The 16,267-nt window shown below is 41.8% G+C and overlaps 1 protein-coding gene across 2 annotated transcripts in view; it reads right to left on the bottom strand.

Annotated features, from left to right (window-relative positions):
• CTTNBP2 (cortactin binding protein 2) overlaps positions 1-12,461 on the bottom strand; it is a 671,065-nt gene extending 658,604 nt beyond the window's left edge. The window contains exon 1 of one of the 2 annotated variants that reach the window (XR_013606931.1): positions 12,281-12,461. Coding sequence is in view for 1 of the 2 variants with exons in the window: in XM_078674334.1 (XP_078530460.1) it covers positions 12,281-12,352 (72 nt within the window). In the remaining variant the exon portion in view is untranslated. The remainder of the gene's footprint in view (positions 1-12,280) is intronic. The other variant, XM_078674334.1, reaches the window with a different exon arrangement.
• Positions 12,462-16,267: the final 3,806 nt, after the last annotated feature.

Here is a 16,267-nt window from a genome sequence, read left to right as displayed (position 1 = left end):
TGCTGAGATTTCACTGGTCTTAATGTAAACATATTAAACTGCGTTTAGCAGAAGGGTGTAGATGTTTGAGGTGTGGTACAGAGAGTAAGCATGTTTTACTGGTGGATTGAACAATGGTAATGGTCTTCTGAGAGGGCACCTTCTTCAGAAGCAACAATGTCATAAAATAGAATTCATCTGCAGAGAAGAAAATAATTCTAAATAGCTTAGCAGCTACATTGAGTTAGGGATGTCAGAAAAGGTCCCGGATCTTACAAAGCCTGAAGATACGTAAACAAGTAACGCCCAAGAACTGGAAGAAGAAATCAAAAATAAATATCGGACTGTGTGGGAGAAGAAATCAAAAATAAATATCGGACTGTGTAGGAAGGGGCTGATGAGTCCAGAAGGGTTGGACAGATAGTTCACAAATACAGTTAAGGTTTTTGATGTGGAAGCGTAAACATGTTTTGGAATGATTAAGAAGACAAAGGATTTTAAAGCTATTTTTGGGGAGTGCTCTGTAGTTACTGAAAGCACTTTAGAAAAATCCTAAATAAATACATATATGCATTCTGATTAGGGTAATGTTCCCTTTGGAGTTGGAAGCATACACATTTTTCATCTATTTTATTTCTTTTGATGATTTTCTTGTTTTTTTTTATCATTCTGCTAATCTGTTAGTGATTTATTGCATATGCTGTTTAATTGTTAATATAAGTATATTGCCCCAGTGCAACCTTTAATTATGTACAAAGCAGTTTAGATCTTTATCTGTTCACACGCAAGTTGAAACTCACGACATTTTTCAAAAAACACAACAAAAAATTGCCACAAAGACATCAGAAATGACAATATGGAGTAATGTCTCTGTAGCTAACATTGATTTTATGAGAGAACATAGAGATCTGGAATTAGAAACCACTGGGATGAAGGGAAAAATTTTAGAGGTTGAACTTATATCTGATCAGAATTTACTATGCGGAGATAGAATGGTGACTCCATTCAAACCGAAGTCTAAATTCAACCCAATTATGCTGCACAACAACATAGATGCCTTAAGTAACAGTGTAGTCCTAGAGCTCAAGAAAATAAGAGAATGACGAATCCATAAAGATAAATACAATATGCCTTATAGGGGGATGAACTGAAAGACCCAATAACTAAATTGCGTCCAGGGAAAGCCCGGATCCAAACGGATTCCTGGTGGAATTTTATAAGAAAGGGGAAGACCTCCTGGCGGTAAATCTCTTAGCTTTGTTCTGTGATGCGGCGTAGGAGGGTGTTCTCCCTTTGGATCGCAGGATGGCCACGATTATTCCCATACATAAACCAGGAAAAACCCCGGAACAGTGTGCCTCCTATCGCCCAATCTCACTCCTCACCATAGAGACCAAACTCCTGGTGACCATCTTAGACCTCCGTCTACGCCAAGTAATCTTGGGCTTAGTTCACTACGATCAGACAGGTTTTCTCCCAGAGCGGGTAACCAGACAGAACTTGTGGAGGGCCCACAATTGGCTCATGGCGGTGCAGGACCGTGATGATCCCCATATGTTCCTCTCCTTAGACGCCGAAAAAGCACTTGACGCTGTGCATTGGCCATTCCTAGAAGCCGCTCTGGTCAAATTTGGCTTTGGGCCCAACTTCCGGAAGTGGGTCGGACTTCTTTATACAGACCCCCGAGCGCGGGTTAAGGTGAATGGACTGTTGTCAGATGACTTCCCCATTCGGCAGGGAACCAGGCAGGGTTCTACTATTCGCCCTTACAGTCAAGATAGTGGCGTGCGAGATCAGACAGAATGAGGAGATACGGGGGGTTTCAGATCATGCCGTCAGACACAAGGGAGGAAAAAAATCTTGCTATATGTAGATAATATCTTGTTATAAGTCACTCGACCGGAGGACATGGTTCCCGCCCTGTTTCACCTCATGGATAGACATGGGTCAGTCTTGGGCTATGCGATCAATTGGCACAAATCTGTCATACAGCCCAAGAGACAGGGAGACGTGGCCACCCCTTCCCGGGGCACTACAGATAGCACAGACGGGATTCAAGTATCAGGGGATCTATTTAACCACGGATAGACATCTGTCATACCAAAACAATATTCAACGGGTCATAACGAATGTTGCGGCTGACGCCCAGTGGTGGAAGGCACACCCCCTTACGATCTTTGGCCGTGATGTTCAAAATGATCACCTTGCCCCGCTTCCTATATGCTCTTCAAAATTAATACTTCCCACTCCCCGGGCAGATGTTCTTGGTGATTGAAACAGAACTACGCTCCCTACCGTGGCTAGGGAAGAATCCCCGGATTGCCCTGAGGACGCTACAGCGGAACCAGTACAACGGGGGAATATTTATATATTTTTTTATTGAGCAAAGCAGAGGACAAACAAAACAAGAAAGCATTTATATCGAGAACAAAATCTTAACAGGAGTTTTTAGCAGTCTTAGAATAAAATTGAATAAAATCTTCATATATTCAAAAAATAGTCATTTTTATACAGAACAGCATAAATATCACCTAAAAAGAAAACAAGCCTTCCACGTGTTATTTCCTAATAGCATTTCACTGTTACAATGATAAATGCCTCTAATTCCACATTGTCAGATCAGAACTATTGGCATTCATAAAGTGTCTTGTGCAAAAAGTGCTAAGTGCAAACATATTGTGCCATCGCAGTACTCCACTCGACCTATTTTTAACCATTATAATTTGCCCAAGGCTGCTCATGTAATGACAGATCCAAACAAGAGTGTTAACTTAACTGGCCTGAACTAGTCACATGCATAAAGTGTCTTATGCTAAAGTGCTGGATATAACAATTGGTATTGCTAAAGTGTCTTGTGCAAGAAGTGCTAAATGCAGACACAGTGCCATCACAGTATTCCATATACATAACAGCATAAATATCACTTAAAAGAAAAAGAAGCCTTCCACATTCTATTTCTACTTCCTACTAGCATTTCACTATTACAATATAAAAATACCCCTAATTCAACATGTCGGCCAGAACTATTGGCATTCATAAAGTGTCTTGTGCAAAAGTGCCAAGTGCAAACGTGTTGTGCCATCGCGGTATTCCACTAGACCGATTTTGAACTATTGTGATCTGTCCAGAGCTACTCATATAATGACAGATCCAAACAAGAATGTTATCTTAGCTTCCCTGAGCTAGTGGAATACATAAAGTGTCTTATGCTAAAGTAATGGATATATAATATCTCCCATTACTGTAAGGAGATAGAAAGTATAAAGTACCAAATGAACAAATTCACCAAATTGACATTTTACATGTACGTGAGAGAGACGGGAGAATATCCTTGCCGGATATCGAGGCCTATAACTGGGCGGAGTATTTGACGCCGGTGAATGACTGCATCTATGTACCGGCAGACCACCCTGCCTATAGGCTAGAGAGGAGCACTTTGGCACATAGTTAATGCATGTTCTTTCTATATGGAGAGCGAGGGAGAGGACACCTACTTCCAGCCACGCAAATAACCATGGCAGTCTGGGACAGGGCGACGAAGGTAATGGGCTGGACACACAAGCCCACAAAACAGACCCCGATTTGGCACTGTACCTGGCTGAAGGAACTCCACAAACTGCGGGGTTTCAGAGGCTGAGATGCCATAGGCATTTCCAATTTAGGCGACGTGGTGGCGCGGGGTGGGCTCAAACCTTTTTGGACACTTGCAACGGAGTTCGGTCTCCACACTACTCAATTTCTCAAATATGCCTGGATGGCCGAAAGCTCACTCTCCCCTAGCCACAGGGGGATTTCTATCATATTCTCTGGGACTGCCCCATGCTACAATTGTACTGGTCCCGCGTATTGGGTGAGCTGAGTAACGTACTGGAGGAAACGTTGCCTGTAGATCCCAAATGTGTGCTGCTAGGCATACCTGGGGATGTGGACTTGGGGTGCCCGCAAGTTATCTTTGCGCTTCTGGCGTTGGTGGTAGAAAAACGGGATGTGGCCCGCACGTGGCGAGCATCACTGTCCCCCCAACTGGGAGACTTGACAAGAGCAATGGACATGTATATGGCGGCGGAGAGGGTAACATACAAGGCAAGAGGGTGCCCGCGGACGTTCCGTAAAGTGTGGGGAAAATGGAGGAAATATCATGGGATGGATGAGGGCGGGGAGAGGCGTAGCGTGAAACGGTTCTCGGATCTAACTGGGCTCTGGATGGGGGTACCACTGGGCCTCTATCTCCGAATATTGGGGGAGACAGAGTGGTTGGGGAGCATAATGTTAGGACAGTGCTTGGCGAGGGTATCACCTCTCTCACTGGGCTCTGGATTGTGGGGAAAGAGGGTTTTTTCGATGTGGATATTATGCAGCTGTTTTGCTGTGGTTGTGCTAAACTGTGACACGCTGCTTGTTTTGTATTGGTTTTTTAAATAAATAAATACAAAATGCCTTGGAACTTGAAGTTCAATAGAGTAATGAAAAAAATGGTCTCATAGTGACAAATATGTTATTTGTGGTTCTGATAAGGGTGGTAATATAGTCATCTGGCCCAAAGAAATTAATTTACAAGAAGCGTGCACTCAATTAAATTATCACAAATGTTTGATTTTGAAAATCTGAAGGAGAAATCTTAGTGATCTTTAAGGGGGGAGAGAAGCCATTTTACTCCGCTTTGATGAGTACAATTTTTTGTGAAACGTACTCCCAAAATTGCCCACATTGTATCTTCTGACTAAGATACACGAAGTTAAGGAATGTCCTCCTGGTAGATCGAATATTTTGCCTATTGGTAGCTTATTGTAAAATGCCTCCACCTTTGTAGACTATTTTTTAAAACCTTACGTGCGAGACCTACCCTCTTACATTAGGGACAGAACTGATGTTTTTAAACACATTTTTGATGTTTATTAGGAACCTCATTATTTGATGGTAGGCCTAGACATCAACTCCCTCTACACTAGCATTAGACACACTGATGGGACGAATGCATTATGACACTGTTTGAAAACTAGACCACTTCTTCAAACACATTGAAATGTTGTTGAGTATGATTGAATGTGAATGGTGTTTGAAAAGTAACATATTTCTTTTCAATAATGATTTGTTTCAGCCACTACAAGGGACTGCAAAGGGCACCTACTTCGCCCCCAGTTATGCAAATTTGCATGTGGGCTGGTGGGAGGAGCATGTGCTCCGCGACACAGGAATGCATGATTGGTCATCCAACATCATCATATGGCTTAGGTATATTGATGACCTCTTTATACTATGGAACAGTGACCATAGGTATGTTACTAAATTTGTGATGGAGATTAACAACAATGACTTAAATCTATCTTTCACTAGTCATGTAAGTGACAAAGGTATTGATTTCTTTTAGATGTCAGACTAGGGGTAGTAGACTGCACTATTACATCTAGAATATAGAGAAAAGAAACCTCTGGAAATTCAACCAGTTCACATCTGGTTACTCTTAAGCAAAGCACACCATATGGTGAACTATTAAGAGCAAAGAGAATTTGCAGTACACAGAATCTTTTCATAAAGACAGAAGATGAGATGGTAAACAGATTGCGCAAAAGAGGATATAGCGAATTAGACCCAAGACATGCTAAACAACAGGTGTCCACGAAAGTAGGATAGATCTGTTTTTAATAACAACTGATTAAAAAAACAGGATTTAAGGAAGGCAGCCACAACAGGGAAGACAACAAAATCAGGCAAAGATGTAAAACAAGAGTGTAGCTTTATCACTACAGCCAATAGAGTACACAGTAAAGTGAGACGAGACTACCAGCGAGACTCAGTGGTTAGAGGCGGCAGACCCGGAAGCTGAGATTGACTGTGGACCAGGGTTCGATTCCCCGCCTCGGCGGGTCTCCGGCTCAAAATTCCACGGACTCGACAATTCTCGCTCCGGTGCCTACTCGACTCACGGGGTCACACTCTGCGACTCTGGGCAATAGCTTGCTCAATCTCCACTACGGCCCCTCGCGGCAGGATGCCTGGCTTTCACCTTGTGGACACCCTGCCAGGGGTTTCTCACAGGGGAATACCAGGACGGGTTCCCTAAGCAAGCGCTTAGATACCGTGTCGGTGATTTGCGCTATATAAATACATGTACATATATAGATAAATACATGTACATAAACATTGGCACTTGATTCACCAGGACCCGGTGGTGGGAAAAGATTTTGAGAAAAGACCCCTGATCACCTACAGGAGATCACTGTTGATTAAGGACTATTTAGTTAAGAACCAAGTTACCAATCATGGCACTTGGCTTAAACCACTAAATGGGTTCCGGAAATGCAGCAGATGCAAAGCATGTGTACAAGGAGTAAATATTACAGAGACCTATCCTGATTTGGGAGAAAAATTACAATAAAAAAATCTCTTAACTGTAAAACTGATTTTGTGATCTATTTATTGCCATGTCCCTGTAAGAAAAGATACATTCGGAGTACTATTCTATAGGAACACAAATGCATCATGCAACATATACGGGCAATAAGGAATGTGGACGAGTCTTATCCTATAGCATGACATTTTCAACAACATCATGACTGTAACCCACAACATCTGACCTATAGTGCGATTGATCAAATAGAATAATCACCTTGGGGAGGAGCCAGAGAAAGGATACTGAGGATGCTAGAATGTTGGTACATTTTACATCTGAATACCAAAGTACCAACAGGTTTGAATGTGGATGAAGAATTGTACACATATTTATAGGAATGAGCTAACGGATCAGCCTTTGACTTCTTAGATACTAATATTGTTTTTAATTTTGCACAGAGAGAGCACGCATTAAGGAATATGTAATATTTATGACTTTATTAGTCAATAAGGTAAAGTTGATTTTGGTTTGTTTGCAGGCACAGTATTTGCGAAAACGATGTTTTGGGGTGCAGGTTTTATCAGCTGCACAAGCTTGGTTTCATTTGAATGCAAAAGGGATACGATATCTAATTTTATTTCAATTTGCTTTTTTCTTATTTTTGAGTATGGTGTTTGCAATAGTTACAATTCGTGTATGTCAGTTGCCCAATGGGGCGTGATTGAATTTCATAGATTATTATTGAATAACTTATTTGTGACACTGATCTTATGTTTATCCGTTGCCCAGTGGGGTGTGACTGAATGTTTGGGATAATTGTCTAATACATTTTTTCTGATACTGATCTTGTGGATATTTCAATTAATTTTGATCCACAAAAGATACTGGAAATGTTTATGAATCTGACACCCAGCACCTAAAATGTTAGCCCATTTGGGCGGAATGATAGAGGTTTCTTTCTACAGAGCTTATTTATGTCTATATTTAATTTCAATTTTATATTTATTTGTATTTTTTTTCATTTAATTCCATACACCTCGTGTATGAAATTACAAGAATAACACTCACAACTGGTCACTTTGCACTAGTAGTGTTCTAATATTCATTTTAAGGTGGGATGCATAAGGTGAATAAATGCATGTTTTACTGGTAACCTAGGATTGTTTGTCAAGTTATATTACAGTAAGTTTACTGTCGCATTAAAAAAGTCTTTGAAATGAGTTCCATGAGTTCAGTTTTGAGTATTATTCTTGTAATTCCCAGGTTCGCATGGACATTTGGGTTGCTCTTGTTCACTTTATATGTTGATCTGTTTTAGTGGCTGAAATTACTTACTTTGTTGTGCATACACTCCCATACAGAGTTCCAGTAGCCACGGTTGGCAGAAAAATAGTTCTGGACAGAGGTCTTTTTTATTTTTGCTTGTTTTTTTTTTTTAATATACTACAGAAGTATCATAGTACCATGAGTAAGAAATCTGATAGGTGTTCTGCAGGAACTGGCATTCTATTGTGGAGTGAAAGATCACTGATGAAGCCTATTTTCTTAATTTTTGTAGGCCATATTCATGCCCAATATCGATCTGGATGCTCAGTCATGAAATGTATGTGTTGCAACTGTATAGAAAATGGACTTTGGAGTTGTTGAAATTAACAAGATTATCTAAATTTACTTACAAAATTAAAATGCAGAAACAACACTTCCTAGGCTGAAATCACAATTTCTGAGCTAGCAGAAAGGGCTTTAATAGCTTTCATGAAGATACGCTTTAAGTTACAGACATGCCTATGCATTTTGCACATTAAGTTTGTTATGACAACATGTACCTTCAAGCATTATTTGTCAGATGGAAGAAGGCCTAGGTATTGAATTACAAAATATTGTGACTTCTCTTTTTTAGAAGTAGGAGAGCTGCGAAGTCTCTGAATTTCAAACGTTAAAGAGCGGATTTGAAGCTAATCTAAAATGTGTAAAATACAGAGGTCACACCATAGGTAATTATAAATTGGATCTTTTGATCATTTGTTCTGCTCAATCAATTTCAGGGATATAAAAAGTGAAGAGATGATAGGTGCCCTACACTGTGATCATGAACAAGATAGCAGGTGAAACTTAAATGTCCTTTGAGCCACCCCTATCCCTTCACCCCAAACCTCTTGGTATCGTTGCAAAACGTAACCGCAAGAAATCCAAAAACGTAGATTTAAAGTATCCTTTCAGTAAACGTAAAAATGTGAGTACTTTTTTTAATTCTCCAACGAAGTTAAAGGTTAGATTTGAAAGTGCACAAAGGAGGAACATTTGCCTCAATTTCGCAATCAGTGGAATGGCCTAAATGACTCCATTCACTAATTATTGAGACTGACAATTAATGTGGGTGGGAGATTCGATAATGTGACAACCTCTCTGCTGCTGCGGGGTTAGAAACAAAGAAAATGGCCCATCTGAAGAGTGACTGTCCTGGATCATAGTAGTCATTCGCCAATCAATAGAAGTTGAAATTGAGACTTCTGGCAACACACTATAAAATCAATTATGCTAATCTAGGTTTCACCACATGTCCCTTTTAATTGATCTTGGACATCCATATCACTTACCCAAGTCTCCTTTAAAATATTTGTTAAGTACTGGATAGGCATGCTTAAAAACATGGTCAATGTTGGTGAGAAGGGACATTTACACAAAAAAGGAATTAGGACTGAATTAGGAACTGTGCTAGTAATAACGACATAAAGGATTGAGTGGGTAATGACATTACTGGCAGCCCATTTCACCACATTTAGACTTTGCCATGGTAGATTGAAACCACTGGCAAAAACACTGGTGCCCCTAGTAATTCAACCACCTTACCTTCCAGCAAAAAATCTGTCGAAGATAGCTCTGTTAATTACCAGGTGAAGTGAATACATCCATGAATTATAACTGCAACATCGGTTAAAACTCAATGAATTTTCACAATTGTGCAGAGAAAGGTTTGCTACCCAACTACTAGCCGTTACCTCCATTCTGTGCAGTTACTGACAAATGTATGATCTGGACCTGAATAATTTTTAGGCTACACATGGCTTAGTAAAGATGGACGTCAATTTTTGTTTTGTCTCTGGTTTATGTCAATTGGCCACCAATGTTGGTGGGAGTAGGGGATTGAAACGGAAGAGCAAGTGCAGTGGAACACACACAGCCAGGGCCTCTGATCAAAGCTTCGCCAAAGAGAGCCATCACTAGCATACTTCTGAAAGGAACAGTACAATGTTTGACTTACTGTATATGTAACAAGGACCCCCTGTATTCAAAAAGAATCAGATTCCTAGACCAGGGATAAACAATGTTTGAGAAGTAACAATCTAGGCAATCATAGAGAACACAGATCAATGTCAATATTAGAAAAAAGGAAATTAAGCTACAACAGTAAAGTAAAAATCCAGTATTTTATTGAGAATTAAGCTAAAAATCACATTTTAAGACTTAAGAAAAGGTTCAAATTAAAAAATTCTACATTTGGAGAATTGACATAATAATAAAAACATTTTATGTATTAAAACATTTCTTTTGGTAAACAACAAGTAAAGGGGAAATGAGTTCCAACTTGCCACTCATTTCCCTTTTACTCGTTGTTTACCAAAAGAAATGTTTTAATACATAAAATGTTTTTATTATTATGTCAATTCTCCAAATGTAGAATTTTTTAATTTGAACCTTTTCTTAAGTCTTAAAATGTGATTTTTTGCTTAATTCTCAATAAAATACTGGATTTTCACTTTACTGTTGTAGCTTAATTTCCTTTCTTCTAATATTGACATTGATCTGTGTTCTCTATGATTGCCTAGATTGTTACTTCTCAAACAATGTTTGACTTACACCATTCATGTTTGCTTTTCCAAAGCTTGCCAACCTAAGTACCTTCTATTCAAGTGTACGACTAAAGGAACATTAATTTGCACTATGTGGTATTGAATATAACCAAACAGATTACATATTACAAGATGTGTGAGGTCATCCAGATGCATGTACAAATCTATCACAGTTAATGGACAAAATGAAATAAAAGAAATTCAATGAATAGATCCCGAACATTAATTAATATGTCATATTATATACTTTAAAAACAGTAACCCTGTGCGAGGGACCTTCCCACAGCAGTTAATACAAAGAACATTAAGCTTACACCGTCGTACCTTGCTTAATCTCGTGGTTCAGCTGATGGCAATAGCCCGAAGACTAAGCATGCACTCTGCAGCGCTCTGAAGTGAGCTCATTGTGGAATGCGGCGCTATAAAAAGAACCACTAATATACGGACTATCCCTAGAGTAGCATGTGACCCTACATAAATACATGAGTACCTGCACAATATAGTCACCACCAGAAAGCGCGATATTACACTTTTTCATTTCTTATTGTAAAGAATGAGCCGTATATGACTCACTGGCGCGCCGCCGCTCAAATAAATGTGATATTTCACAGTGCACCCGCACATACACCGTCTAGTTTAGCAACCCACCTGCTTGCTCGAGGCTTTTAGTAATTCGTGCACAATCCTTTAAAGTACACATATATTCTCAGTTTAACCATACAAACAAGTCGTCAGAGGCGCACAGAGCGCTCTAAGGAGGACAGACCGATGGACTCGACTTAAAAACGTATAGCTGCAGGTGCACCAAAGGGTCAGTTGAGAACCAGTCTAAACTTCCAGGCACACAAGCAAAGCAACAGCCCCGGTACGCTGACGCGCACGGTTGCTTGCTGGACGGGTACTGGTTAAAAGGCTGCCATATGCGCTGTGCTATAAAGAAAAACTGCGCCCAGCTCTGTATGGAACACTGTACTCTCGCTCGCTTTACCAACAAACTGCTGTCTGTAAAATGAACGTTTAAAAAATACATGCGGTTTGCTGTGGAGTGCTCTGATGCCCATGGGGCCTGGCGCACGCGGTGGAAACCCATAAAAATACATAAATAAAGAAAAACGTGATTAAGCGTCACAGACATTCTCTGTAACCCAAGCACCCCTCGGCCGGTGGGGACTTCGGCCGCGAGGTGACACCGAGGGAGCGCTGGGCGGGCGGGGGGAGGCTCTGAAATGCTATCCCCCCAGCAGGCCAATAGTTAACCTGAATGTCAACAGGCCGGCGCTAAGAACCATCACTCAGTACAGGCTGAGCCACAATAAGCCGCGTCGGAGGCCGCGCAGGGTCCGGGAGGCAGAGGCTGCAGCTCGGAGCCTCACGCACCTCGCCATCCAAAGGGACGTTTTGAAGCAATAAATAGAAATTAGCCCTCGGGGGTGGTCACGTTACACCGACACGGCAAAGCACCGAGTCAAGTTACACCGATAAAAATATGCAGGTTTAAACATTGGAGGGGGGCCGCGGACATGGCTGGAATATAGATAGTGTATCCTGAAAGGAGATACATTGTCTCAGCGAAAGGGCTGGTGTGTGTCACATAGAACGGCACGCGCAGCGTGTCAGAAAAGGAAACACTGTCAAGAAAAGAGATACTGCGTTTCTAACTAGAAGATGCAGTATCTCTAATGGAAAGAAACAACGCTGACGGAAAGGAGATTAATTTTTCAACAAAGAGACATTTTTTCCACGTCCAGCCTTCGGCGTCTGCATTTGTGCTCAGCGGAGACTGGAGCCGAGTCCCGGCGCTGCTGCAGCCCCCGCACAGTGATCTGCACGGATTGGGAGCCGTGCACAACAAATGCACTATTAGAGAGCCGAGCACCAGAACAAAGGCTGCCCGGGGTCTCCTTGCACCTCCGGCAGAGAGGAGGCGCCTCTGCCGGGGCTCCAGCACCTGCCCAGCCGGGAGCCATCCCCGGAGATGGGTCTACGGGCACCTCGGGCTCCGCTTCCTTTTATGCCGGATCCCCGGGGACCACCGAGCGCGTGTGCAGGGGCCCCAGCCATGCGAGGTATGAGGGCCCGCATTCACCAGATCTTCGCCAAGCCAAGAACGCCTGCTCACCTTCTCGGCTGCTTCCCCCGGCTCAGGGGAGAGAGCTCCTTCCCCGGCGGCGCTCGCACCGTCCGTCGCCATCTTCCTGCTGTAGAGGGTCTGCGAACAGGAGAAGGGTAGAGAGGCAGGGAGAAGCACACCCCCGCCGCAGAGAGGAGGAGGAGTAACCCGCTCGCTGCCAGCAGCGACCCAGGCTGCACTATCCCTGACGGAACCGAGCACACCGCACACGCGCGAGAGGAGAGTCTGAGAATAAACACATCCAGAACCGAACTCTCGCCCGTCATAAATACACGCCGGGGCTGGGCGTCAGAAATAAACACAGCTCAGGAGCAACTCTAAATGATAAGAAACACTCCGCAGGACTAGGGCTGAACATAATTAAGCACAAACCAAGGCTAACCTTACTAGAGACTTCACAAAACCAGTAACAAGCTCAGAAGCCCTACTTAGTTATTATCACCCAGGACTGTCCCTACCAGACAGCAATAACCTGTGATGTACTTTCCTCAAAATAAAGACAGCAGAGAGCTAAACAGGCCAATGAATACACTCGACGCAGCGCAGAAGAACCCCTGACTTAAGAGACAATGTTCAGAACCAGGCAAGCAATACAATAAACACAGACCAATGCTATCTTTATTAGAAAATAAATTCACGCGGATCCAAGGCAATTTTTTAATAATAAATGCAGCCGAACTAACCCTGCCCAGGAACACATCTATTTGCTGAAGAATGCAGCTAGTACGAAACCCTTCATGATAATGAACAAAGCCAAGAATATAATAAGTAAAGGTAGCTCTGTGCCAAGACTAACCATATGGAGATAAAATGCAGCCCCAATCAATCATGTTTATATTTAAAACCAGCACAGGAGTAAACCTACACTAGAATAAACACATACACAACACTAACACACCTAGAGAAAAAAAAACACAATGAACACAGTGATTATTTTATCACTAAGGAAAGCCCTGGCCTAGTAGACAATAAACATTGGTAAATATGAACTCTACTATAGAATTATTGCAACCAGCCCTGAAACTTTCGTGGGAATAAACATGCCCTAGACATAGCTATGTCAAAGAAAAAAACACAGCTCAAAACAATGTTTGCTGTAATGAAGCACGTCCCAATAAAATGCACACTATGCACACTATATGGAAAATACATGTCCTGGGAATACTGCTATTAAACAATAAACCCAGCCACACCATACCCCATTCCTGGTAATAAACTCATCCAAGAACATCTCAGAGGATAACCACATCCCAGTACCAGTGCAACCAAAAACTTATTTATTTGTTCATTTAATTTATTTATAATAAACAAAGGAAAGGACTATACAAATCAAAGAAAAATCAGAGTTCAGGACATTAACTCAGAACAAGCCAATATAAAAGGGTTTGTTAATTCAATACATGTATATATTTATGTTAAGGCTTTGTAAAATGTTATGCACTCATGTTTCAGTTACACTGGAGCACTGATAGTGAAGACATATTGTAGAAAACAAATAGGAGCTGCTCTTAGAGTCGGTTCAGGTACAGTGATAAATCAAGTCTGGTATTCTGGAGTCAGAACCATTGTTCTGTATGGAGTTCAGTTGAAAGCCAGCTTAAATAGTCCTGATCTCAGTTTACATTTTTAAAATAAAGTACAAAAACCTTACATCGGCACTCCCAATATTTAAATCTCTATTCATAAGCAGAATACAAGACAAGCATCCCATGTGTAATAAATATGACACCTCACAGGAAACACCAGTATGGAAATCATTCTGAAGATTTCATTCTATTTAATGTTTTGTAAAGGTGATCCACTCTGGACATCGTATTTCATATGATTTACAGTACACATGTATCTATTGGTCACATTCAGACTGCATTTATACAATTAGTAGATGACAATCCATTTCATAGAACATCATGGTGCAGAGGATGATGGCAGTCGACACGTGTTTTTTTACAACCGTAACTTCTTCAAGGCTGCAAAGGATGAGAACATGTGTGTAAGTATCAAACATTATTACAAAATGTGTATACATGCTCCTATTTATAATTCTCTTATGTCTGACGAAACACATGTTGACTGGGCGTAAGAGGTTGAGAAATAAAGAACACAGAAGAAACTCATGTAACCTGAACTTTTTACTTAAATTGTACTTTATTTTGATGTGTACTCTGGATTATGGGTATACTAAGTTGGCAAAGTGATTTAAGTGATTGCAGTCTAATGTGGTTTATGTATAATACAAAGGATATTTTTAAATAACCTTGCATGGAGTCTATTTTAGTGGTGTGTTTAGTGTGCCACTGGTGTGTGTGTGAGTTTTGAGCAAATGCTTTACAGATTGCCTCTAGAATAAGCCTGATTGCTCTGCCAAGCTACCAAGGCGGCGAGCAGGGTTTATCTATGTTGTGTAACTCCCTTACCCTGACTAGAGTGGAGGGTTCTGCCTCGCTTTAGTGCATATCCTAGCCAGCCAGAAACCCCATTTCTAACATTGGTTTCAACGGTGAGGACAGGACTTGCGTTTGTGCAGCGCCACAGTGACTCACTGTTGCACTACAAACTCTGCATCTTGACTTAAGTGACCATATACTGCTTTCTTGTTGTTCTATTTTTTGTGACACCCCTTAAAAATCAGTCATGTCTCACCTGAGTGACTCAGCAGTTGTTGTAGCCATACAGTTTGGGGAGGATTAGGGATATTATAACAAGGAACGGGGAGAGGAAAACTAGTCAGGGGAATTTGTGGCTCAGAATGTGCCTGCAGGGAGAGGGTCCTCCAGGCAAGGCAGTAATGGGTCCACCAGAAGTGTGTCTCCCAGAGGAGCTGGTGGACAGGAAGTTCAAAATAGAAGAAAAGGAAACAATTATGGTTCATGAGATGAGAATGAGAGAGAGTGATGAGGAGCTTGAGAGAGAAGAAAAGCAAATGATTCTGTCTCAAGAGAGGAGAATGAGAGAGCTTGATGAGTAACACGAGACTCTTGAGGCCATGAGTGTCTAGCCAATCAAAATGAAATGTGTGTTGCTCAGGAACTGAGCTTGGCTGGAGATGGAAACCATGAGGGTGGCGTTCAGCTCAGATGATAGCGGCAAACATGTTATATCTAGTGGAGAGAGAAGTACATACACCCAGAGATAAGGTGCCTGACTTGGAGGTAGTTGACATACATCAGGGGATTCAGGTTTATAGGTAGTACCAGGGGTGCGAAGGGTACCTGAGGTGGATTGGGAAACTGACACTGAGGATCATATTCCTAATAGTGGAAGGGGCACTCTACTGACTCTAGATGAGAGGTGCAGGGAGAGGGGTTTCCCCATACTAGAAGCCCTGGTACGTGTGTGTGAAGACTGCCTAGAAAAGTGTGGGTTGAGAGACAGAAACTGTCAGACACTGTCTTACAAGTCTGAGGAGGGTGATATGAGGTACGTTTGCAAGGCATTGGATGTTGAGGTGAAGGGTAGCATGGTTAACACGTATGAGGGGCTCTGCCAAGCTAACAAAGGGGTGAGCAGGGGTTATATTGGTTATGTAGAACAAGTTACATACCTTCGGTAACAAATTATCTGGTAGAGACGATATCTAGCTAGAGATTCTTTACCTTAGAATTTCCCAGGCGTCAGGCTGGATCCGGAAACCTTTGCTCAAGCAATACCCCTTGCCTTGTCAGGTGGCTCCATTTGGCTCTGTGTGATGTCGCTGGGAACGTTAGCGTTAGCTATGACATCGCGTTCACCTATATAGGTACTACCCATGTGGGCGGACATCAGTACGTTTTACTTTTCCATGCCTGACGCGCAGAGCCATGAAGTGACTAACGTAATTGTCTGCCAAAACTAGGGCCCTGAAAAAGGGAGTAACCCTAGCCCTAACAAATTAGTCAGCAGAGCGGGGAGGCATGGGTAGGTCTGTAAGCACTCTGCAGCTAGATATTGTTTTGACCAGATAATGCCTTACCGAAGCTAAGTAACTTGTTCATCTGA

This window comes from Lissotriton helveticus, chromosome 1_1, assembly GCF_964261635.1.
Source record: "Lissotriton helveticus chromosome 1_1, aLisHel1.1, whole genome shotgun sequence".
NCBI lineage: Eukaryota > Metazoa > Chordata > Amphibia > Caudata > Salamandridae > Lissotriton > Lissotriton helveticus.
The sequence above is the reverse complement of the archived record's forward strand: the minus strand, read 5'-3'. Positions and strand labels throughout refer to the sequence as shown.